This window comes from Pelodiscus sinensis, chromosome 11 (assembly GCF_049634645.1).
Source record: "Pelodiscus sinensis isolate JC-2024 chromosome 11, ASM4963464v1, whole genome shotgun sequence".
Classification (NCBI taxonomy): domain Eukaryota; kingdom Metazoa; phylum Chordata; order Testudines; family Trionychidae; genus Pelodiscus; species Pelodiscus sinensis.
In genome coordinates, this window is record NC_134721.1 from 21618463 (window position 1) to 21642001 (window position 23539).

At 42.6% G+C, this 23539-nt stretch overlaps 1 protein-coding gene across 5 annotated transcripts in view; it reads left to right on the forward strand.

Annotated features, from left to right (window-relative positions):
* Positions 1 to 23539, forward strand: part of GRIP2 (glutamate receptor interacting protein 2) — a 528003-nt gene that overhangs the window by 464297 nt on the left and 40167 nt on the right. For all 5 annotated transcript variants that reach the window (XM_075938764.1, XM_075938763.1, XM_075938768.1 and 2 more), the window contains 5 exons: positions 6156 to 6301; positions 6933 to 7013; positions 20980 to 21046; positions 22554 to 22699; positions 22992 to 23136. In XM_075938764.1, the coding sequence (XP_075794879.1) occupies positions 6156 to 6301; positions 6933 to 7013; positions 20980 to 21046; positions 22554 to 22699; positions 22992 to 23136 (585 nt within the window). The remainder of the gene's footprint in view (positions 1 to 6155; positions 6302 to 6932; positions 7014 to 20979; positions 21047 to 22553; positions 22700 to 22991; positions 23137 to 23539) is intronic.

Sequence of the window (23539 nt, forward strand, 5' to 3'; positions counted from 1 at the left end):
GACCCACTTCCTTAGATCAAATAGTGGAAGAAAATGGTCACAACCATATATACCAAAGGATACAATTAAAAAAAATGAACACATATGAAAAGGACAAATCAAATTTCAGAACAGAAGGGGGATGTGAGGGAGGGGAGGTAAATGTATGTGAGCTAATGATATTAGCCCACAGACATTTACTAATGATATTAGCTCACATACATTTACCTCCCCCCCCCCCCCCACATCCCCCTTCTGTTCTGAAATTTGATTTGTCCTTTTCATATGTGTTCATTTTCTTAAATTGTATCCTTTGGTATATATGGCTGTGACAATTTTCTTCCACTATTTGATCTGAGGAAGTGGGTCTGGCCCACGTAAGCTCATCACCTAATAAACCATCTTGTTAGTCTTTAAAGTGCTACATAGTCCTGTTTTTTGTTCCAGCTAGACCAGACTAACACGGCTACATTTCTATCACTATTGTAGTGTACTGAATGAGAGCAGATAGAATTTATGTGTCTGGGTCAAACTTTGTGAGTCGGGTGGTGGTGGTAGCGAGGGGTTGAATCTTCTGTTCTCCAACGACTCTCTGAAAATATCGTCCTGCTGTGACACCAGGTGGGGGGCTGCTAAAGCCTTCTGTGCCTTCGTTGTTTGGATTTAAAATCCAATTTGTCAAAGCGGCAGTGGTTTTATTTCCCATTAATGTGGTGGAGTTGGGCCATGTTGTGAAATCCCAAACTGTTTTTGTTAAGGCCCGATTTATAAAAAGCCTTCTCTCCCAGAGGGCTTTGGACTCAGCTCTGCTTCTCTTATCCTCTTGCCAAGTCCCAAGCGAGAGTGGAGGCTGGCTGCATGGTCTTGCCTGGATCTAATGTATTGAAGGCAGCTTTTCTTGTTAGCTGCCCACCCAGCAGGATTCTCACTCTACCACCCACCTGCTGCTTCCTCTCAGATTGCAAGGAACTATCTGCCCTGCTTTGCAGCATGGATTATTTTGATTTTGCAAATTACTTTCTGCAATGTATGCTATGTTCAGCATGGCAGGCCACCTCTCCTAGCCTCTTCGCTAGAGAAAAATGCCTTTGTGATTGTTGTTGCCTTCCTGATGGAATAGAACGATGTGGGTGTTTGGAGAGGGAGAGGAACAGGAAATTTGTAGGGAGACCAAAACAAAATTGTACTAACCTCCATTCAGCTAGTAAGTTTATTCTCTCCCCCTTGGCAGGTACTGTTCTAACTGCTATTCCAGGTATCACAGGCATTTTCTTCGGCTTTCAGGGCCAAATTGTCCTGTGCGGCTGACCTCCTTTTCCACATGCTCACCCATGTGCGTGCAGTCACTGTGCTGTGGCAAACATTGGGTGGCTCCCTATGCAAACAAATTAGGGTCCCCAGCTTGCATGTGAGAGGACATGTGTTTGCATAGTCAGCTGTACCTGTGGCACAAGAGGCCTGGTGGAGGCTGGCTGAGAATTTGCAACAGGAGTACGGAGCAAATTTGTATTCTAGAGTGGGGAAGGAAGCTCTTTGAGTGTGAGTATGGGCACTAGGCCCCGGGAATTAACTTTTTCTTCATTAGTTTTGCCTTGTTGTTTCTTTTCTCACCTTGCTGTCCCCCAAGCTATGATGCTGTCACAACACAGGCAGACTGCCTCCCCCAAGTGGTGTTGTGATAGCCTCATAAGTCTCTCTCTGGCTGGTCTAACCTACTCACCTCCTCTGGGTTTTTTCTATGTGTATGGGGTGGGACACAGCGATATTCAGGTAAGCTGAGTCAATTCCCAGCATAGCTGCTATTCTCTTGAAAGTAACCAGCTAGTTCCCAATAGCTGCTGAGTGAGAGAAACATCTGGCAGTGGAAACTTGCTCGACAGCACTGACAGTCCTGTGTGTACTGCTGTAGACTGATCTGTATGAATCCAAGCGAAGGGGAGAGGATTTGATTCCTATCCCCTCCAGAGCTCTTTGTTTCAGGTCAGTGCCTCACACTAGGCAGCAGTACCAAGCTGTGTTTAGAAAGATAATTTACTGCAGCTTTCAATTAGTGCAGGAAGAGACTAAGTTCTCCTTGGTGACAAGTGAACATATCACCTGACTAGTGTTTGATTCCACTTCCCACGTACCGACATTTCACTTCCCACGTGACCGACATTTCAAGTGAAAGACACCCCTGCGAACAGTTTTACAGCTGCTGGCAGCTACTGGTCCTCCTGTCCCATCAGTCATTCTGCTTAGCGGGGTCAGGTTGAGCCCTGTAGGCTTGAAATTAGACTGTGACGCAGCTCTCTGCATCAGCAGCTGGAGTGTTAAAAGCCGGGGGTCTGTCATTTCCTCTTGGTTGCCTCTCAGTGTGTCTGTTTCCCTCTCCCTCATGTAACTAAACATGCTGCTGGAAGAAGGGAAGTAACCCTTCCTTACAAAAGTGACTTTGGGGGCCTATCTTTGGGAGAGAGAGTCTGCAGGATCAAGGTTTTGGAGAGTCCATTTTTGCCAGGAGAATGGGCAAGGCTTTTGTGTCTGCATCTGGGTGCCAAAAATCTTAACTCTGGTAGGTTGAGTTCTCTAGCTCAGGTGTTGTCATTTGATTAAAGCCCCTGAAAGCCAGTGTCACTCAGAGCTCATGAGAGAAAAATGTGTGACCAGTGAAAGTTGCCAAAGATTTTTTTAATCGGGTTAGGATGTGACCTGTGCATAGGCCTAGCTGTAACAAAACATAACGCTCATTTGAGCAGAGGTTAAACCCAAGTGAACACATCCGGTGTTTCAAGAAGTGTGTCCTTTGTGGAAGTAGACACCAGCATCCTCATTCTTTTAATCTGCAGCACTTTTCTTCCAAGGATCTCACAGCACTGTAGAAATGCCGATGAAAGCCATGTAGCCCACCCATGCGGTGGGTGACATTTCGGTGGGGAAAATGATTGAGAGGTTTTAGTCTGTATAAGGTCAGTGGTAAAGCCAGAAAAAATAACCCCAGACTCTTGATTCTCAGTCTCTTTCTCTCACCGCTAGATAATGCTGTAGAGTTAACAAGGCACTTCTGGTTTCATCCCCATCCTCAAGGGGGAAGTGAGGTTAACAGCTTTGCTTCACAACATTACCTAGGGAGGTGGTGGAATCTGCATCCCTAGAGATTTTAAGTTCCGGCTTGACAAAGCCCTGGCTGGGAAGATTTAGTTGGGGTTGCTCCTGCTATGGGCAGGGGTTTTGACTCGGTGATCTCCTGAGGTCTCTTCCAACCCTATGATTTTTTTTTTCTAAACCTGCAAGGTCAGTATGTAAGACATCAACATAATCTCAGCCTTGTCTTAAAAAAAATAGGACACTTTTGACCGCACAAGGCTATTTGATAGCTTTTCCTTTAAATATGGCTAACTTGACCAAAGGGACATAAGAACCTACATTTCCTGTCAAAGCAGCTGGAGCAGGGAAAATGGGCACTTCTCATCCTTGGAGTTGGTTGGAGGCACCCAATGACCTCCTGTCCCATGATGAAAACAATGGTGTGTCACAGCTGGTTAGACCTTTATCTCACTTTGTGATAATAGCGTAATACCATTTTGCCATGCAACTGTTGGTTCTTTCTAAGTAAGACATACTACCACAGAGGTAGAGTTCACAGTTCTGAAGGAAATATTTCTGTCAGTCATTGGAAGTTGATCCATAAGCCAAAATTTGCACATCCAGCCACATAAAATCATAGTAACTGCACATTCAGAGGACTAGTTAAACATCTAATTGATTATGCAGCCAATTAATGCTGGATTTATTCATAATTATAGCACATAGAAAAATGCCTGGTATCATCTCTCAGTCTCCTTAACAAGCTCTTAAAAAATACATCTCACAGACTCCTGCCTTTTTCTGGGGATAATGTAACCAAGGCAGCACCACAATATTACACAGACTTAGTCAATCTCCCACCCTCCAGCAAAATCACCTCTCCAACCTCTAGATAGAAAAGATGTTGAGCTCATGCATTTTTTCACTATCAAAACGTAAGTGTGCTCTCATGACAACTTGGCCACTAGTGCACATTTGAAGTTATAGTTACTTCCAAGTTGTCTTTCTCCATGATGCAGTGACTTAATATAGTGACAAATTTTGATACCACAGATTACATGCTCTCTTAAAATCTAGCCATGCTTGGAGTGAGGTATGGGATTATTAAGGTATGGTTGCTCTGTGAAACGTGAACAAAGTCTGACGATATTTGAAATTGGGCAGGTAAAAGTTTTGCACGGTGACAGATAATGATCCTTTTGAGCTGGGCAACCTGAGCTCTGAGACATGGTTTTAAATGTACAGGTAGGGGGGGGGAAAAAACCTCTTCCCAAACCCTTAGAGATTTTGGAGATCATTGTAACTCCTGGAATTCTTTGCCAGTGCTTGGCTGTAGTACCTGAAGAGGAATGCAAGAGAAGAACATTTTGGAAAGAGTTCTTGGATTTAATTCCCTCTAGCCATAACTCAAGAGTTAAGTGTGTGTGTGTATGTGAGAGATACAACTGCTCAGTGGACAATAGAAAAACCCAGTTATGCTTCATTCATACCTTTGTAGAATAATGTGGCAGGCCAGATGAGCTATGATGGGTGGTGCAGAAGAGTTAAGGTTTCCTTCTGAAATTAAGGCAAATTAGAGTGAGGCTTGTTTGAAAAGATATTGCTTAGTGTTTGCAAAATCTCTGCTCAGCTCATAGGCACCAGTGAAATCCACAATATGTGGCATATATGCCACAGTTGTACAACTCCATCCCCACTTTACAGTCCTTTGTTTCTTCCAGATTGAAAGGCTGTTACATAGTTGTGTTAAAATGTCGGTTGCGGTTATATTGGAAGAGTATAAAACAATAATAATATTGACCTTTCAAGGCCATTAAACAGTATCAATGAGCATTTGGCTTGAGGAAATGCAATTACAAGGGATAAATGATTATCCAATTTGCTGAGACATTTTGGTGAGTTCATTCAATTGTAACTTTGATGTTAGTCATATATTAATCAAAGGACTCTAATTTTCTTTGTCATAATTTTGGGTTCCAGGAAACTCAGGCGTGCACACACAGGAAACTGTGCACCATTAGACATGGTTAGAGAGAAAAGGCAACTAGTTTTTATTCAATTTCACAGCTGTGAGTTTGGTTTCTAGGGGTTGCAGGGAGATTTCTTTATGTACAGTTCAGGAAACCTGAAGAAATGCTACTTGTTAACAGAACATGACTGAGCAAAGAATTGGTTAAACCCTGAAAATATCCACGCTTTTGAGTATGTTTCTGATGATTTTAGTAGGTTCCCTGCATAAGGTAGTGTATTCTAGAGCTTTGTATCTTGCTTTTGAGGCCTAATATTAACATTTCTCAGCTGTCAAAGATGACCCATTCCTGCCCATAATGAGGGGAGGGGGATAGGGCGAAGGCTGCTGGCTTCAGCAGTGTTACTGAGCATGCTCACTACAAGCCAACCAAGGGAAAGAGGGCACATGACCCTGCATAGCTCCTCCATGTGTCACTTCTCTCAGCTCTTGTCTTCAATACATAGATTTAGAAGCATCAGATTTGTACCCAGAAATATCTATTTTACTCTCTCTCTCTCTCTCTCTCTCTCTCTCTCTCTCTCTCTCTCTCTCTCTCTATATATATATATATATATATATATATATATATATATATATATATATATATATATATATATACACACACACACACACACACACACACACACACACACACACACACACACACACACACACCAAAAAAAAAAATTCATTGACAATAACAAATTTGCAGGTAGGCAAAGTAAAGAGAATGCTGCTTGAGAATTTCTTCATAGACTTTGATTTAAGGCTGTTTACCTTGCATATTTTGACATGTGAAGTCGGTTATTTGTATTCTAACCGTATACATAAAGCTATAATTTTTTAATCTGAGCAACTGCTATCATAATAATTATGACAATGGGAGGGCAAGCAATATTTCCTGTAACTGTGAACATTTAAATTGATAAAAATAGAGGGAAATGCTTAAAAATAAACATTGATCACATCCTCTAAGTGACTGGGAAAATAAAAATTGAATTCTTCCATGTTGATCTGTAGATTGTGACTGAGTTGTCTGGCAGAGGTGGCTTGTAGTTCTCTTTGAGCTTTTTTTCTCCTTTTCTGATCTGGAGTATAGGTGTGGGCTGCTACAAGTTGGAGACAGAGTCCTTTCAATCAATGGCATCGCAACTGAAGATGGGACCATGGAGGAAGCCAATCAGCTCTTGCGTGATGCAGCACTTACCAATAAAGTTGTCCTGGAATTAGAATTTGACGTGGCGGGTATGTAATTAATGCATTTACCTCTCTCACAACATCTCCCGAAAGGGTCTATTAGATCTTCATTAGCCCGAGTGTAGGGAAAGCCTCCTCCATAAACATTTTATAGCTTTGGTAAGAGTTGGTGATTGATGCAAGCTAGTGTACGTTAGATTCCTCTTGAAAATCTATTTTATGTACAAATTGCCTCTGTTAGGGGGCATGTGTGCTTAGTAAGTGAAGAGGTCATCTTCACATAGTTTATGAATACATGGACTGAAGAGAGGAATAAGGGAGCTAATGACAATGGAAAGTGCTAACGTGATCGTTGGATTTTCAGTATGAATACTGGGGGGGGGGGGGGGAGAGGGGAACAGAACCTCCACTGACTTCTGCCTTTCCTGATTATTCTCTCTGTACAGGTATCATATATATAGTAAATGTCTTTTAAGAACAAACATGATTTTTCTAAAAATCTCGACTGCCATTTTTAACTGACTACTTGAATGGACTTAAATAGTATTCTGTATTACACTTACCAACACCTTTAATATATGCCTTAAGATTTTTCTGAGCCGCAGAGAAAATCAGTTTGTCAACACAATTGAAAATCTGCCCTTCCACACTTTTATTCTTCTCTCTGTTTTGGTTTTAGAATCTGTCATACCCAGCAGTGGTACTTTCCATGTTAAACTGCCCAAGAAAAGAGGGGTGGAGCTCGGAATTACCATCAGCTGTAAGTATTGCTTATGCTATAGCTACAACAGCTGGCAGTAGCAGCAGCCACTGGTTTCCAATCTAGCCTGCTTGAAGAGCACAATAAAGACAGAAAATATTGGGTTTTGATAATGTGCTAGACTTATCCTAAACAGAAAATAAGGCATGGTCCCTGCCTCAAGTAGTTTACAGTTGAAAAGACACAATGCTTCTCCCTAAGAATAGGAGAAGGGCAATAAAATGTAAGCATATAGTGGTTAAGATGAGACTTGGCCTTGTCCAGGAAATAAGTTTTGATAACTGTATAAATTAGTTTTAATGAAGTATAGAGTCTAGTCAGAATTCTCCTCAATATTTTTATGATCAGTCAGCTAGTTAACTGATGGTATCATGGTAGAAGTGGATTTTCAGGAACAGTTTGAATGGAAACAGTATAGTTGCATTGTACCATATTTAATTTTGTTTCCTGCCTCCTCACAGGCGGGGGTTACTATTATTAACCTAAGATGATTTGTTCTGAAATAGTAAACAATACATAGCATTTTTATTAGTACTTTTCACTTGAGGATCTCAAAGTGCTTTCAAACATGCAGAAAGTATCAAAAACCTATTTCACAGGTGGGGAAACTGAGGTAAGGAGGCCAAAGTACAGGAGTATATGGAATTTAGGGGTCCTGATTACCTGTCTGGTTCCTTATTTGTTAGACCAGCATTTAAAAGCTTAAGTGAAATCCTGGCTGCATTGGAGTCAACAGCAAAACTCCCATTGACTTCAGTAGGATCAAGATTTAACTCCTTACCTACTTCACATCATTTAATATTTTCCTTATTGCATTTAACTCAGGTAGGACAGTGAAGCTAAGCTGAAACTTGTTAGAAGCAATCTGAAAGCTGATCTGTTTTTAACCTCTTTTGGGCTCTCATGTGTTAGATGGGTTTGTGGTGCATATTTACATTTAATTTTTAAATGAGATACTAATAAATATTTTAAATGTCACAGAAATAGTTCTGTGCATATGTTTTCTAAAACTTGTATTGAATGTAAGGATCCTAAATTTGGAGCCTAAAATATGTAAGTATCTCTAAGGGTACATCTACACAGCAGTGTTATTTTGGAATAACTGAGGTTATTCCAAAATAAAATAGTCCATGTCTCTACTACAAGCAGTTATTTCGACAGAATGTCAAAATAATGTCGAGCTGGAGGACTTCTTACTCTTACTCCTGTAACCCTCATTTTACGAGGAGTAAAGGAAGTTGGAGGAAGAGTGCTCTTCCTTGGACGTTTTGCTGCATAGACAGAGCCAAAAGCCGAAATAAGCTATTTCTATTTAAGCTACGTAATTGATGTAGCTGAAGTTGCATAGATTTTTCCAGCTTTAGCCCTGCTGTTAGGTGTGCCCTTATAGTGACTATAAATCAGTAGTACAAAAAGTATGAGTTTTTCATAAAATGCTCAGCAGACACTTGGGTGCTGATGAAGCAAAGGATTTTAGCACATGCTAAGCTCTATTCTTACTTGGGAGAGCACTTAAGCATGTTTTTAAGTCTCATGGAAATCAGTGGGGCTTAAGCATACGATTAAAGATAAGCATAGTAAGCTTTTTTGAATTAAGGATCAGGACCAACTTACTTCCTACTGAAGTATCTGACCATAATGAACAAGGGATGTAATAGTGTAGTCAATTAACTTATAAGTAAAAGCTTATAGGTTAATGCTATAGACTATATGCATTTCCCTCTCCCCCTCTCCCTGCCAGTAAAATTTTTAGGCAGGGTGGCCAGCAACCTGGCTCAGTCCTGGCTTGCAAAGGGTCCGAGATCTACCCCTGCTATGGCTCTGCATTTAAAGTGTCTTAGGAGCTGGGCAGGCAGGCAGCCCGGCTCAGGTCTGGCCATGCTGGGTCCGGGACCTATCCCCGTTGCAGCTCAGCACTTCGTGCATTAAGAGCCAGCCAGGCAGGCAGGCAGCCCAGCTCAGTTCTGGCTCATGCCACGTCTGGGAGCTAAAACACCCCTGCCTCCCCCCCCCTCTCCCCAGCAGGGACTGCTGCCACCCCACACTGCTGCCTCTTTCTTAGAAGCAGCAGCACTGGGTTACAGGTGGATGGTCCTCAAGGGGAGCTGGTTTTTAAACTGGCTTACCTCACGGACCAGCTTTACATGGCACCCCATGCTGCTGCCTCTGATACAGTGGCTGCTCTCCCCGTCTTCGGGGACTATAGACTAGTCAACTAACCGATAAAATTTCATGGTTACTTGACTATTCAATGAACCGATATGTAACATCCCTACAATGAACTAAACACATGAACTGAACACAGTGGTTGCAAATCTTTAGCCATAGAAAAGATGCACATTCTAGATGTAAGCAGCATTAAAGAGAAAAATAAAACAAAAACCCCACTGTGTCTTGATCAGTTTCCATCACTGCTATAGATTCAGATGCAAAAATAAGGTTTAGCCATTTCTTTACACATTCCTACCCTGAAGAAAAAAGGCTTTGTTTAGTAATAGAGCTAATGGACTGGACATCTAGTTTCCTGGGTTTTAATTCCCATTTCTTCCACTCACCCACTCTATGAATTTGGGATGAGATATCTGGGCAGGAATCTGGATACAGATTTTTTTTCTGATCATATGGGAACATTGTGGTCATCTAATCTGACCATTTTAAGAAGTGGGCTGTGCCCATGAAAGCTCATGATACCATTTACATATTTTGTTAGTCTTTAAAGTGCTACCAGACTGTTTGTTGTTTTTTAATTTTTATCTGCTTAGCACACAGAATATAGAATTTCGCCCAGTAATTCCTGTGTCACGGCTAATAATGTGCACTAGTCTAATGAACTAAAGGCATGGTGGAAGAGTAAGGGGCACTCTGGAAAATGTGTCTGAATTAGCTATAATTGTGAATTTTAAAGTGGATTAGTTAAACTGCATTAATTCAGCCCTTGTGTGCACACATACATTCAGAATTAATGTGATCTAAATTCAGTTTAGTTTGATTCAGGAGTTAATGCAGTTTAACTAATCCATGTTAAATTAATAACATTAATTTGGATTAATTTTTCTGGGTGTTTATGTAGACAAATCTTTAAGTGATGTGTTCAAGAATGTTTATTTAGGGTGTGTCTGCTAAAAAATCTGTAAATCTGCTTGAAAGATACAAAAAGGAACTCAAAATTTGAATGGTTTTAACCAAATGAACAGGAGCTTACACTAGTTACAATATGAATGCACACACATATGTTCTACTTTTGCTTCCAATAACACACTCAACAAATAACTAACCATAACCTAGCTGCCTCTAGTAATCCATCCCAGATTTAATAAAAATAGAATCTTTGGCACTGAGTCAGCCCTATGTTGCCTTTTATAGATGAAAGCTTTGGGTAACAAGAGGAGATGAAAGTGTTCCTTAATGTATTTAAACTAAGTGTAGTAAAAGGACACAGTCGAGTTAAGAGATGCTGCTTACAAGGGATTTTCTTATAATATTTTAAAGACCAAGATCATTCTGCCGCAAAAAAGGGAACCTAAAAGAATGAATGCAAGTTCTAGGATGTTCAGCACTTTTTTATATCAGGCCCTTTGTTACAGGCCTAAACATGAGCTTAATTCTAGTCTCTTATCTCTGAAAGTGTTGGCTTGTTGTTCAAGGAAAAAAATAAAATGATACTATTTTGTTCATTACTTACATTTCATTCAGGTGAGGCCCCCAAAGTCTCAGTGCAAGGGAATGGGCATTTGTTTTAGAACAACTGTTTTCATGGAATACTTTATTTCTCCTTGGTTCAAAACAGCATGTAAGTTGTGAGGCTTAAGTTCTTAAAAATGTCTCTGAGATACTTTCAACTGTACCACCTGGAGTAAGTGCAACATGTTATGGTAGACCAAATAATATAAAAATAGGCTCATAATAACTGTCTACTCATACGGACTGGTGGAAAGCACAGTCTTCTATTTCTGGGTGCATTCTGTTAAAATCACACACTTCTGTTTCTTTCACCTTTGTTCTAAATCTTCTACAGCTTAAATTTTGTGGCACTAAGAATTCGTGGAAGGTTATGAGTGGTGGGTTCTACATGCAAATGTGGTTGTGCATACACACCATGGAAACTAGTGGTTGCCTTTATTTTTTTTCTTTTTCTTTTTTTGTATAGTCTGTATCAGAGCTTAAAGTAAATTATGCATTTGCTTTTCCCTGAGGCTAAAAACTGATTGATTAGATGAAGGAATGTTTTTTATCCATATAAAATGTTTTCCCCATTGGCTAGTTGAGTCTTACTGAAGAGTGCATTCTTGTTGTTGTTGTTATTAAATAGGTATTTAAACTGTCCTTCTGATCAATATAGTAACACTGTATAAAGCACATAAGATAATCTGAAAATTAAATAATAAATCCATCCTGGTGCTCCTGGTAAATGCCATAGGTAAATCTGTAGGATTTCTGTTTGCAGATGGAGGCAGAATTTTGAGATGAAGAGTAAGTGACTTGATCAATATTACTATGGGAGTTAGTATTAGAACTCAGCAATGTGCTCAGATAACAGTGCTCATACATACTGGGACCACTTTGGGGTTCTGTGGAGGTGCCTTTCGACAGAAATAGCCTATGCCATCCTGCAATTTACAATCGTCTTTTCTGCTAATGTTACAACTTCAGCTAATATGTAGAATGGTTCCACTTTGGCATGTTTACAGAAACAGCATATTCTACCTTAGCCCAGTATGTAAAGATTTTGAAAATAAATAGGTGTATGGTGATGTAAACATCCTGCAGGAAGCACTTCTAATTATGAACCTGTCGTTAAAGTTAATTGATGATATAAGAAAAAGCTAGTAGTGGGGATTGTATTTTGACTGCTACTTTATTGTAATTGATTCAGGTTCACTTTTTTTTTTCCCTGTTCCTTTTGCTATATCCCTGGACGGTAGTTGGTATTTCCCTTCTCCTACCCCTACGTTTTTCGTCTTAAATACAGTTTTATGATATTAGTACCATTTCTTTAATTACCCATTGACAAAATGCTGCTTCATCTCGGTCAATAAAAGGTGTTTATAACTATTGGAAGCACTGGTCATGAGAGTTATGTGCTCAGACTCTTCGGAAGGTAACAATTTACCAGTATGAGTCGTCATGCATCCTATTAAAAACACCAAAAGGACATCTGTTTTGAGCCTCCATATCCATCATATCGTAAACACTGAGATCACCAGAAGATGTGGCAAGGGACTGAAATCAGATGATAAAAAAGAGTATTGACCATCTCGCATTTTTCTACTGGCCACTCGCCACAGCCAAACAGCATTGTCATTTTTACCTGGCTCTTCCTTTTGGGTCACTAGCTGTTGACTTCTAGAGTCTGTTCTTGCCTCCCAGAGGAGCTTTTATGTTGACCCTGTGTGCTGTACACTGAAAAGTATACGGTGCTTTAAAACCTCCGTGGTCCTACTCCACGTGAGAATATTATATTGTTTTAATTAAATTGCTTCAGAGGGGTAGTCGAGTTAGTCTGTACAGGAGAAACTTAAAAAACAACAAATAGTCTGGTAGCACTTTAAAGACTAACAAAGCATGAAGATGGTATCGTGAGCTTTCGTGGGTACTGAAGAAGTGGGCTGTGCCCACAAAACTCATGATACCATCTACGTGTTTTCTTAGTCTTTAAAGTACTACCAGACTATTTGCTGTTTTTTAATTAAATTGGTTTGCCTTGGCATTCATGAACTATAACAAAAGTTGCCCACATGAGGGGCCTGCTCTGATTGCAGTCATTGTATTTGGGGTATTTCCACAGTATTTCACTCTTTTAATGTATTTATCCTCTCAAGATTCCTGTGAGGTGGGCAGTGCTATTATCTCTATTGTACAGATGAGGTACTTAGAGCTTGTCTTCACATACAGTGCTATAGTGGGGCAATTGCACTAGTGCACCTTAGTGAAGACCCTACTATGCCAATTTAAGAGCTTTCAGGGAGGGGGATTATGTTGACAAGAGAAGCTCTTCCATTGAGGCAGAACTGTCTATACAGGGGGGTGAAGTAATCAGTGTAAGTAGTCCATCTCTCCAAGAGGCAGAAGAATTCTTCCATTGACTTGGGGCTTTGATCTATCTAGCTACATTGTTCAGGGCACACAATGTAGATCGTGCCTGAGTCCATGCATTGTGTCCTTGCCACTAAGCCACCTTTGGTCTATCAATTGACTTGGGGAAATCAACCTAATTTTCTTATGCAGACAAGGCCTGAGTTATAGAGAAGACCTTTGATGCCACTGTAGCCATGTAAAGAGGTTTCAAAGTGAATTTGAAGTGAAGTTTAAAGGAGGCTTAGACTAACTGAGAATCAGGCAAGTCTGTGTTTGGAGGTAACAAGAGCCTAGCTCTTCTGTGGACTGCAGTGAATGGGAAGGGCATTGGAGACTTAATTTAGTTAATAAGAGATATTCTGTGTTAATTAACTACTAAGTGGCTGTTAAACACCTTGAGGGTTTGCGCTGATATAATAGGCTTGTATTTCATGTATCATTGGGGTGAAGTGATTATGGCATGTTAGATTATATTTAACAAACCTTTCATTTCTATAGCTGTTGCATCTTGTTTAGCCTTAATAAGGTTGGTTTTTGTAAAGATTGCTAATTATATGCCATACTGATTATTTATTTAAAATGAATGGGAAGGCTACCACTTTAACATTTAATTTGGATCCTCTTTAATTATCATTATGTGAAATAACGTACAAGACTTGTTTGGTTACATCTAAATTAAATATCAGTCAGCCTATTTGAAAAGTGTAATTTAAATTGTTAGTATATATCAGTTCCCTTTTAGGAAACAATACATGGCAGTAGGCAGATAGAACTATTCCATTGAGCTACATACTCGGTTCTGGGAGTGGGGAGTGTTTTTCTTGCTTCACTCAACAATGACATCTATTGTTCAAAAGCTTCAGAGGGGTAGCCGAGTTAGTCTGTAACAGGAAAAACTTTAAAAACAACAAATAGTCTAATAGCATCTTAAAGACTAATAAAACATGTAGACGGTATCATGAGCTTTTGTGGGCACAGCCCACTTCATCAGATGACAGGAATGTTAGAAGTCCAGATCCAAGAATAAATAAGGGAAGAGGGGGAAAGGGGAAGAAAAAGAAAGAAAAGTAGAAAGGAAAAAGCAAGGAGGGGAGGAAGAAAGAGACAGTAAATAGATAAGCCGCAGAGGGGAGCCAAGTTAGAATGTAACAAGAAAAACTTAAACAACAAATAGTCTAGAAGCACCTTAAGACTAAATAGTTACAAGAGGCTGATTAAAAAACATTAGCACCTCCATTGTTTGGTTGGTAGGTTAAGTCATAGGATGTGGAAGGTAATGTACGGTTCTTGTTCATACCATATGCATGAGAATTAAACTTGTGACTGAAGTTAAGTTCCCATCTTTCTCTATGTATGTTGCTTGTGGAATTTGCCTGAAACAAAAGGGTGACTTGGAGATCCATTAATGAGTGTCCAGGTAGTTCTCCCACAACTTTTGGAGTATTGCCTTTTCGGATATCTGATTTGTGTCCATTAATTCTTTCCTGTAGAGACTGTCCAGTTTGGCCAATTCACGTGACAGTGGGGCATTGTTGGCATTTGATGGCATAGATCACATCAGTGGATGTGCAGTTAAAGGAGCCTCTGATTTGGTGGTTGATGTGGTTGGGTCCAGTGATGAAATTGCTGGTGTAGATACGTGGGCAGAGTGGCACTGGGGCTGATTGTAGGGGTTGATCCTGGATGATTATGATAGAGGTGTGTGTGGTTATTGGAAAGAATTTGTTTGAGGCTCGGAGGTTGTCTGTAAGCAAGGATTGACCTTTCCTCCAAGGCCTCTGAGAGTGAGGGGTCATTTTCCAGGATAGGTTGTAGATTGTTGATAATACATTGGAAGAGTTTAAGTTGTGGACTGTAGGTGATGACAAGTGGAATTCTGTTTTCTCTTTTGGGCCTGACTTGAAAGTAGTTCATGTCTGGGTACTTTTTTTACTCTATTGATCTGTCTTTTCACTTCTCCAGGTGGGTATTTCAGTTTTATGAATGCTCTATAATATAGAGTCTATATAGATCCTGTAGGTGTTTGTCTCTGTCTGTGGTATTGGAGCAAATCTGGTTATATCTTAGGGCTTGGCAGTATACAGTAGATTGAGAAATGTGTCTGAGATGGAAGCTAGAGGCATGAAGGTGAGTGTAGCGATCGGTATGTTTCTGGTATAGGGTGGTGGAAATGTGTCCATTATTTAATTGTACTGCAGTGTCAAGGAAGTGGATCTCTCGTGTGGACTGATCCAGGTGGAAGTTGGTAGTGGGTGGAAGTTGTTGAAATCCCTGTGAAGTCTTCAAGGGTCTCTTTCCCGTGGGTCCATATGATGAAGATGTCATCGATGTAAGTAGAGTAAAGGAGCTAGGGGGCAAGAGCTGAGGAAGTGTTGTTCAAGGTCAGCCATAAGGATGTTGGCATGCGGGTGCCCATGGCTGTGCCACTGACTTGAAGATACAGATTGTCTCTGAATCGGAAGTAGTTGTGGGTGAGGACAAAGTTGCAGAGCTCTGTAACCAGGTGTGCAGTGTTGTTATCGGGGATGGTATTCCTGAGAGCCTGTAATCCGTCTTCATGTGGAATGTTGGTGTAAAGAGCTTCTATGTCCGTGGTGGTTAGGATAGTGTAGTGCAGGCTTTTTGAAGACAGCTGCTATGACAAAATGGTGCAGGATCATAAGGCAGGAGGATGGGGCAAAAGGGGAGATACTGAAGGGTCAGTGTGAAGAGGCTTCTATAAGGATCTGAGAATTCAGCTGGAAAATGCTTTGATAGCACCAGATAGCTATGGGGTCAATCATATCAAATAATTTTAAAGGTATTTCTAAAGGAAAATATAATTGATTAAACTTACCCTCATTTTAGTTAGCTATGCATCTATCTAGATTATGAAGTCTCTCCCTGATCTCACTTTTGGTCATATTACATTGCTTCTCTTCCCCCTGAGTTACTATTTCTTATGATCACATGCAACCAGACACACGGTATGTGGGGAAAATTAGATTTATAAAAGTCACGTGAGGATTATTAAAAACAATAATAGTTATCTAGATATTGTGGCAGGAGGAGAAGCACATGGTATGCCCCAGAAAACACTACAAGTACGAAAGAATGTCTTCACCTAACATCACCAGCGCCTCAGTCCTTCACCAATGTGTTCTGTGCTGTATAAATACAATATAAGATGTGATCACTGTCTCCAAGAGACTGAAGTTTAAGTATAAGATAAGAAATAACAGATGGTTTAGATGGGAACAGTGAAACAAAATTAGTTAGCCTGACAGGCAGAGGTCTCAGAATACCAGTCACCACTGGCAAGCTTGTTTTGGCTGTGTTTATGTAGGCATTGTGGCAGAGGAAAGCATTAAGGAGGGATTTGAAGAACAATGAGGTGGCTTTGTGTGAGCTTAGAGGGGATTTCTCCCAGGCTTGTGAAGCAGCACGGATCTGAGCTTCTTTGTCAACAGAATCTCCCAAAGACTAGGATCACACAGGACTGTGTCTGTTTACACAATGATGGGGATCTTTCAGTGTTACCTCTACTCTCTCAACTGTTAGGTTGCCATTGGACGGAGAGCTTAGACTCAAGGTTTCAGCCTCTTGAGCTCTGTCTCTGCTATAAAAAACATTTCTGTTGGGAAGCCTACATACAGCACACTTGTCTCCATTCATTCCACCCTTACGGTTATGGTCAATACACAATGGTGTTTTGTTAGACTGGTTTGAGGATCGTGCTAGAATTCCCTTAGATCCAGTCTGCATAATACGATGGAACCAAGCGTAACAATGGGGAAGAACAACCACGTTGTAATTTGGTTCCGTTCATGTTGGGTTCATAATGGAGATGAATCTTTACACTAGTCAAGATATAAGTTTGTTTTTCCTTCTTGACAATTTTTAGCACTCAGGGAGTTGGTGCAACCAAGCAGCCTCTTAATTCAGCTTCCAATTCTAAATGGAACTTGAGAGCACTCAGTCTGCACATAGCAGATGCATGCAATGTGCATCAGTGGGCTGTCAAAGAGGCTTTGAGGACATCTCTCTCAGGTTCTGTAGCGCTCAGCAGAAGCACTCCTGCAGCAGCACCGTCCAGTCAATTGTGTTTAGTCCTCTGTTGTGCTTGAGCGTGGACTGGTGACATTATACACTGTTAAAACAGGCGCCTGTTCAATCAGACAGAATATATCATTAACGGTGACCTATAAAGCTTTTCTCTAGCAACCTTCTAATAGCATATAGGTTTTTAAAACCCACTAATAAATGAAGGCCAAAATAAAAAAGACCAGTATTTTTTTTTCTGTCTTTGGATTCTGCTGGAATTTCTTTTTTGGCTCCTTCCCTCCTCCCCCAGGCAGCTTATGTAAACTCCTGCTCTATAAAATAGTGACATTACAAAGCCTGTGAACATGTTCATGGCTGGCTTTTAACTGATATTCATAGGCTTTGAGGGTTTTTCCGTCCCCCACTCTCTGTGTTGGGAGACAATAGCATCTGTAACCAAGGCAATGTAACAATGTATAAGTGCAGAGAGTGTGAAAGAAAAAGGAGTATGCTATTTGCATATGTTTTTGGCATGTGAATAACAGAGAGGTCCGCAGTGGGCAAATCTCTTACATCGGTTTTTCTGAGGATACTATCTTTACTGTAAATACAGGCAGTCCCCGATTTACGCGGATCCGACTTATGTCAGATCCGCCCTTACGAACGGGGCTTTCTCGCCCCGGAGGTCGAGGTGGCGGATTGCTGCCTGCGAGCTCCGGGGCGAGAGAGCCCCGTTCGTAAGCTGCTCCCGGTGCCCCTGGTCGGCTGGCGACCGTCTCCAGCAGACCAGGGGCACCGGGACTGAAGCCGCAGCAGCTGCGGGTTCCCGCGCTTCTGAGGCTTTGCCAGAGCGCCAGTTCTGACTTACATACAGATTCAACTTAAGAACCCCAGCAGACCACAGGTACCGGGACTGAAGCCGCAGGCGCGGCGGGGTCCCTCGCCTCTGAGACTTTGCCAGAGCAAAGCCTCAGAGGCGCGGCACCCCGCTGCCGCTCTGCTCCCTGTGTCCCTGGTCTGCTGGGGAGGGGGCGCAGCTAGTGTGCCCCCCCCCAGCAGACCAGGCTTTTGTTGTGGACCCTGGGGCAGAGCAGCTGGGGCGCTGCCGATTGGTCCTGCAGCGCCGCTCTGGGCACTACTGGACCAACCCGGCAGCACCCCAGCTGCTCTGCCCCAGGTCCTGATTCAGCCGCTGCTGGTCAGTTTCAGCAGTGGCTGAATCAGGATGCCTGGGGCAGAGCAGCTGGGGTGCTGCTGGGTTGGTCCAGTAGCGCCAAGGAGCGAGGAGCGGTGCTACTGGAGCAACCCAGCAGCACCCCAGCTGCTCTGCCCCAGGTGTCCCCAAGTCAGCCGCTGCTGAAACTGACCAGCGCTGACTACAGGAAGCCCGAGGCAGAGTTGCTCTGCCCCAGGCTTCCTGGAATCAGCCGCTGATCAGTTTCAGCAGCAGCTGACTTGGGGTTCTTAAGTTGAATCTGTATGTAAGTCAGAACTGGCGGTCAGTTTCAGCAGCAGCTGAATCTGGACGCCAGTTCCGACTTACATACAGATTCAACTTAAGAACAAACCTACAGTCCCTATCTTGTACGTAACCCGGGGACTGCCTGTAATTAAGAAAACGAAGGTTTTGTGTAAAACAAAGCAGAAGTGGTTTTCCTGGGCTACAAGTCTCATGAGCTGAAAGTTCTCAAACTTGAAAAAGCTTTGCAGACCACCTTTTATAACAATGTCAGGAGGCAAGACAGGTCATATCAAGGTATGCGGTAGGCTTTCTTCATGTTTCATTAAATGTTTGCATTTTGGAGCTCAGTTTCTTAGGCTCCCCTAAGGAAAGCATCCTCATGCATTTAGTGACCCCACACAGTTTATAAAAAACACCTGGGTTGTGGAGTACCAGTTTAATTTCTCCTTTAGAGATATCCATTTGTGCAGCACAGTAGGTAGAATCCTGGTCCCTGTAGCTTCACCATTGACACCAGTGGGGTCAGTATTTCATCCCTCTTACATTCAAGGTGCTGTAAAATGCAGAACATACAGAGAGACGTTAGGCAAATGTCTCCATCATATTTAATGAAGCTGAATCATAAAGAAACCAAAGGGTCAGGGAATTTATGCAGCCACAACACTGCCTGAGCACGACAAAGGATTTGCTGCTCTTTAATGGTTAAAGGCTTAACTATTAAATTCATAGAATCTTATGACTGGAACGGATCTTGCGAAGTCATCAAGTCCAATCCTCTGCACTTGTGATAGACCAAGCTCCACCTAGACCAGCGTTTCACAACCTTTTTTTATAAAGTACCCCTTTACAAAAATTATAAGTACCCCCAGTACCTACAGTTCTTAGACACACAATTTTTTTCTACCACTGCAACACATTTGTTTAAATAACTTAATCGTAGCCAAGCAGGCAATGAAATTTGTGGGTGTAAAAAGTACAAAAATAAAGCGCTGTAAAATTTACAACAAAAATTCAGTTTTCTCCTAATTTCAGTTGCATTGACGTACCCTTTCCTCCCCCCAGACTTCTCTCGAATACCCCTAAGGGTACTCGTACCTCTGGTTGAGAAACACTGACCTAGACTATCCCTGACAGGTGTTTGTCTAAGCTGCTCTTAAAAATCTTCAGTTATGGAGATTCCACAGCCTTTACTCTTGTTTAACAATGCCATGTTAAAGGCAAAAGACAGGAGTATGCAGCACTTAAAAGACTAACAAGATGGTTTATTAGGTGATGAGCTTTCGTGGGCCAGACCAAAGGCAGTGGGCAAATACTCTCTGCTAGATCCAATTTAGGTCCAGTGGTCCAAAGGTTTTATGGTTCATCAATTTGAGTCAAATATGACCATGTGCATCACTGGCTTTACCTCTGATGTGGTAGAGCGACTCATGACCACGTTATGCATTATGCTTGATGTACAATGCTCATCCTTGCTATGAGCAGCTCATGAGCTAGGTGGGATTCAGTGTCTCCGCAAAGAGATTGATTCATGGTGGTCACATGCTTTTGTCTCATCATACAGCTCACTGGGCAAATCCTCCATTGTGTCAGACCAATGGGGTTAAATCTGCATCAAGCTAGTGTAACATAGAGACAAACTAGGCCTAGGCTCAATCTAGTGTCTGAAACACTGAACTCTGAAACCACACGTTACAGAACTTTCTGTATTGGAGGGCTTCAGCTCCATAGAAAGGTATATTAAGTAAGGCCTTCACGTTTTGTGGAAAGTGAGGACATCCGTATTAGACCTGGACAGATGAAGCAACCTTGGGTATGTCTACACTACCCCGCTAGTTCGAACTAGTGGGGTAATGTAGGCATACCACACTTGCAAATGAAGCCCGGAATTTGAATTTCCCACGAGGAGTAACGGTAGTTCGAACTAGGAAGCCTAGTTCGAACTACCTAGTTCATGCCCCGTGTAGCCGCGCTGCACGGGGTTCGAACCAGCGGGGTTTTAAAAATGGCGGCGCCCCGCTTATGCAAATGAAGCCCAGGAAATTCAAATCCCGGGCTTCATTTGCAAGTGCGGTATGCCTACATTACCCTCCTAGTTCGAACTAGGAGGGTAGTGTAGACATACCCCTTGTGATCAGAAACTCTGGCTTTGCGTCACTTAATTCCACAGTTTCATCACGTTGTTCTATAACAGTCTGCAAGGAACTAGCTGACTAGTTTAGACAGGATGCAAAAATTGGCTGGGCCCAGGCTCTGTTGTTGCAGATCTGTCTTTTATAAATTCCAAGTGTGACTTGCATCAAATTAATGTAAATTTCCCCTCCCTGACTCCTATTTCTCCCCTTGGCAGTCACCCTGATAGATTCCTGAGCCTGAAGTGTGTTTTATAGGCGTGCATCTCTTTTGCAGCTGCAAGTAGAAAGCCTGGTGAGCCTTTAATTATCTCTGATATCAAGAAGGGGAGCGTAGCTCACAGGTGAGTGCAGCATTTTACTGTCTGACAACATGCAATGCAAATCAGTAATTCAGTGCAGAGACGCCCAAGCCATAGTGTTTGGTTCTGGAATGCATCCAAGTTCAAGGGAAGTTTGGTTACAGAGGTTTAATTCAGTCTGTTATAAGGTTTCAGGTTTGAGTTTTCTGCTGGGATAGCTCCACTGCAGTCAAAGGAATTAAGACAACAGAAAATTTAGCTGTGGACCTGGAACCAAAGCTTCGGTTGGCCCCTCTGTCTGTGGATGTTTGCCTCCCCTTCTCTCTATTTAAGGGCAACATATTCAGTAAAGGTGGCTCGTGCATGAAGTGTCATGCCTTGTCAGCCACCTGTCCCAGCATGCAGGTGACCAGAATGCAGTGTTCCCTTCCGGAGAGTAAGTGGTTTATGAGGACATGGACAGAGTTTTATATATAAATCTGCAGTGGAGCCAACAGTCTCGTCGGGCCCCTGGGCAAGGTGGGGAGGAGACCAGCTCCATGCTGCTGGAAGGGGTGGGGCTAGTTTCCTCCAGGCAGCACGCAGCACTCAGCACCACGCAGGGCATGCCACGCCTACTCCAGGCAGCCTCCGCATGACCTGGAGTGTTTCACATGGGCCTCCAGTGACAATTTGAAGGGCCTGGGGCTCACAGCTGCCAGGGCAACTGCCCTCTTTGTTCCCCTCCCCCATTGGTGGGCTTGTAAATCTGGGTGTGGCCTGTTTCTAGAGAAGACTAGCTGGTTCCCACTCCCTTCCCAACCTGTGCTGGAAGTGCTCTTGCTGGAGAAGTTTTCACTGTGGATTACTTGCTCTAGGCAAACTGTGCAGGTTTTAGTCCCTTATAGGAGTTTGCATGCTGACTTCTGCTGCAGCAAATTACTGAAGCTTCAGTGGAGCACGAATGAAGTAAATCCCAGTCGCTCAAATGGGATTTTTTTCCATTCCTCCACACAGCCAGTCACTGTTTACCATCTGCTGTCCAATAAACCCCAGGGCCCTACTCCTTACCTTGGATGTCTTCTGGAGGGGGGTGGGGTGACAAAGGAGGCCACTAAATTAGAGGGGTAACTATTGTAGCGTTAGAGAAGCTGGCATGTAACCAGACCCTTATTAACTATGCTTTCGTGAATCTGGGCCTGAACACAGCTGAGCCAGGGCTACCTAAAGGACTGGTGCTCTTGGAATGCAGCATCTGTGATCCTTTTAAAGAGGACTGCTTTCCAGAGAGCACTGAACAGCGGGCACCTACGCTGTGTTGCAAGGTGAGCACAAATAGTCTTCTCCAAGGGCTTATGGGGGCTGCGTGTGAATATTTTTGCAGAAGCACTAAATTGGCCCAGGTATTGCACCCACACACTTATTGCCCCCGATGGGCATTTCTAGGAAGCCTTGGAGGACAAAAGGCATTAATATTATTGCCTTCATTCCTGAAATGAAATAACAGTCAGAAGATCTGAAAGGTTAACCGAAATGCCAATTTTTGTTGTTGTTCTTCCTTTGCCTACAGAACAGGCACCTTGGAGCCGGGGGATAAGCTGTTAGCCATCGATAACATCCGCCTGGACAACTGCTCAATGGAGGATGCAGTGCAGATCTTAAGGCAGTGTGAAGACCTAGTCAAATTGAAGATTAGGAAGGATGAAGATAACTCTGGTATAGAAATCCTGACGCAAAGCACTGTCTGACCGTGCTAATAGCATTTGCCCAGGCATAATGCAAATGAACAAAGATGAGGCCGGCAGTTGGTCTGCTGAGTACTTTCCAGTTGATTATGGTGCTTCTTTTCCCCCTCCCCCCTTCTTCTCAATGTGGCATGGAAGGTTTAAATTCTATTCATTGTGTGCACAGCAGGAGACCTCAGGATTTCACCGCTAAGTGTTCTGAGCTTTCCTCATGCCTTATTTAGTTTTAAAACACGCTCCCGCCTACCTGTTTCCCATTTCAGATGAGCAGGAGACGAGCGGGGCGATTATCTACACAGTAGAACTGAAGAGGTACGGTGGCCCTCTGGGAATAACAATCTCTGGGACAGAGGAACCATTTGATCCAATCGTCATTTCAGGCCTGACCAAACGAGGGCTGGCGGAAAGGTGAGGTGCAAAGCAGAGACCACCCTTGCCTGCTGATAGTAGGGAAGCACAATTCCAGATGAGTTGAATGAAGTGCCTCTCTCAGGCACAGTTAAAGCAGCTGCTGCACCCTGCCCATCACAGCTCAGCTGCTCCACAGGGAGGGGGCCTGGCCACACCATGTAACTGAGCATTCGTGGTTGGGGAATCATGTGCCCTCCCCAACCCTCACACACTTCCCCTCCCTCCTGTGTTGTCTCTGGTGCAAAGGAAATCCCAACAGGGTGGAAATTTAAGGTGACACTGGAGGGGGTTGTGATGTATTGCAAAATTTAGAAAGAAACAAAGGAAGGAATGTTTCTTTGGTCTAATGTGCTCTGAATGTGTCCCTTGAGTCACAAGGTCTAGCTCTGCAGATGAAAGG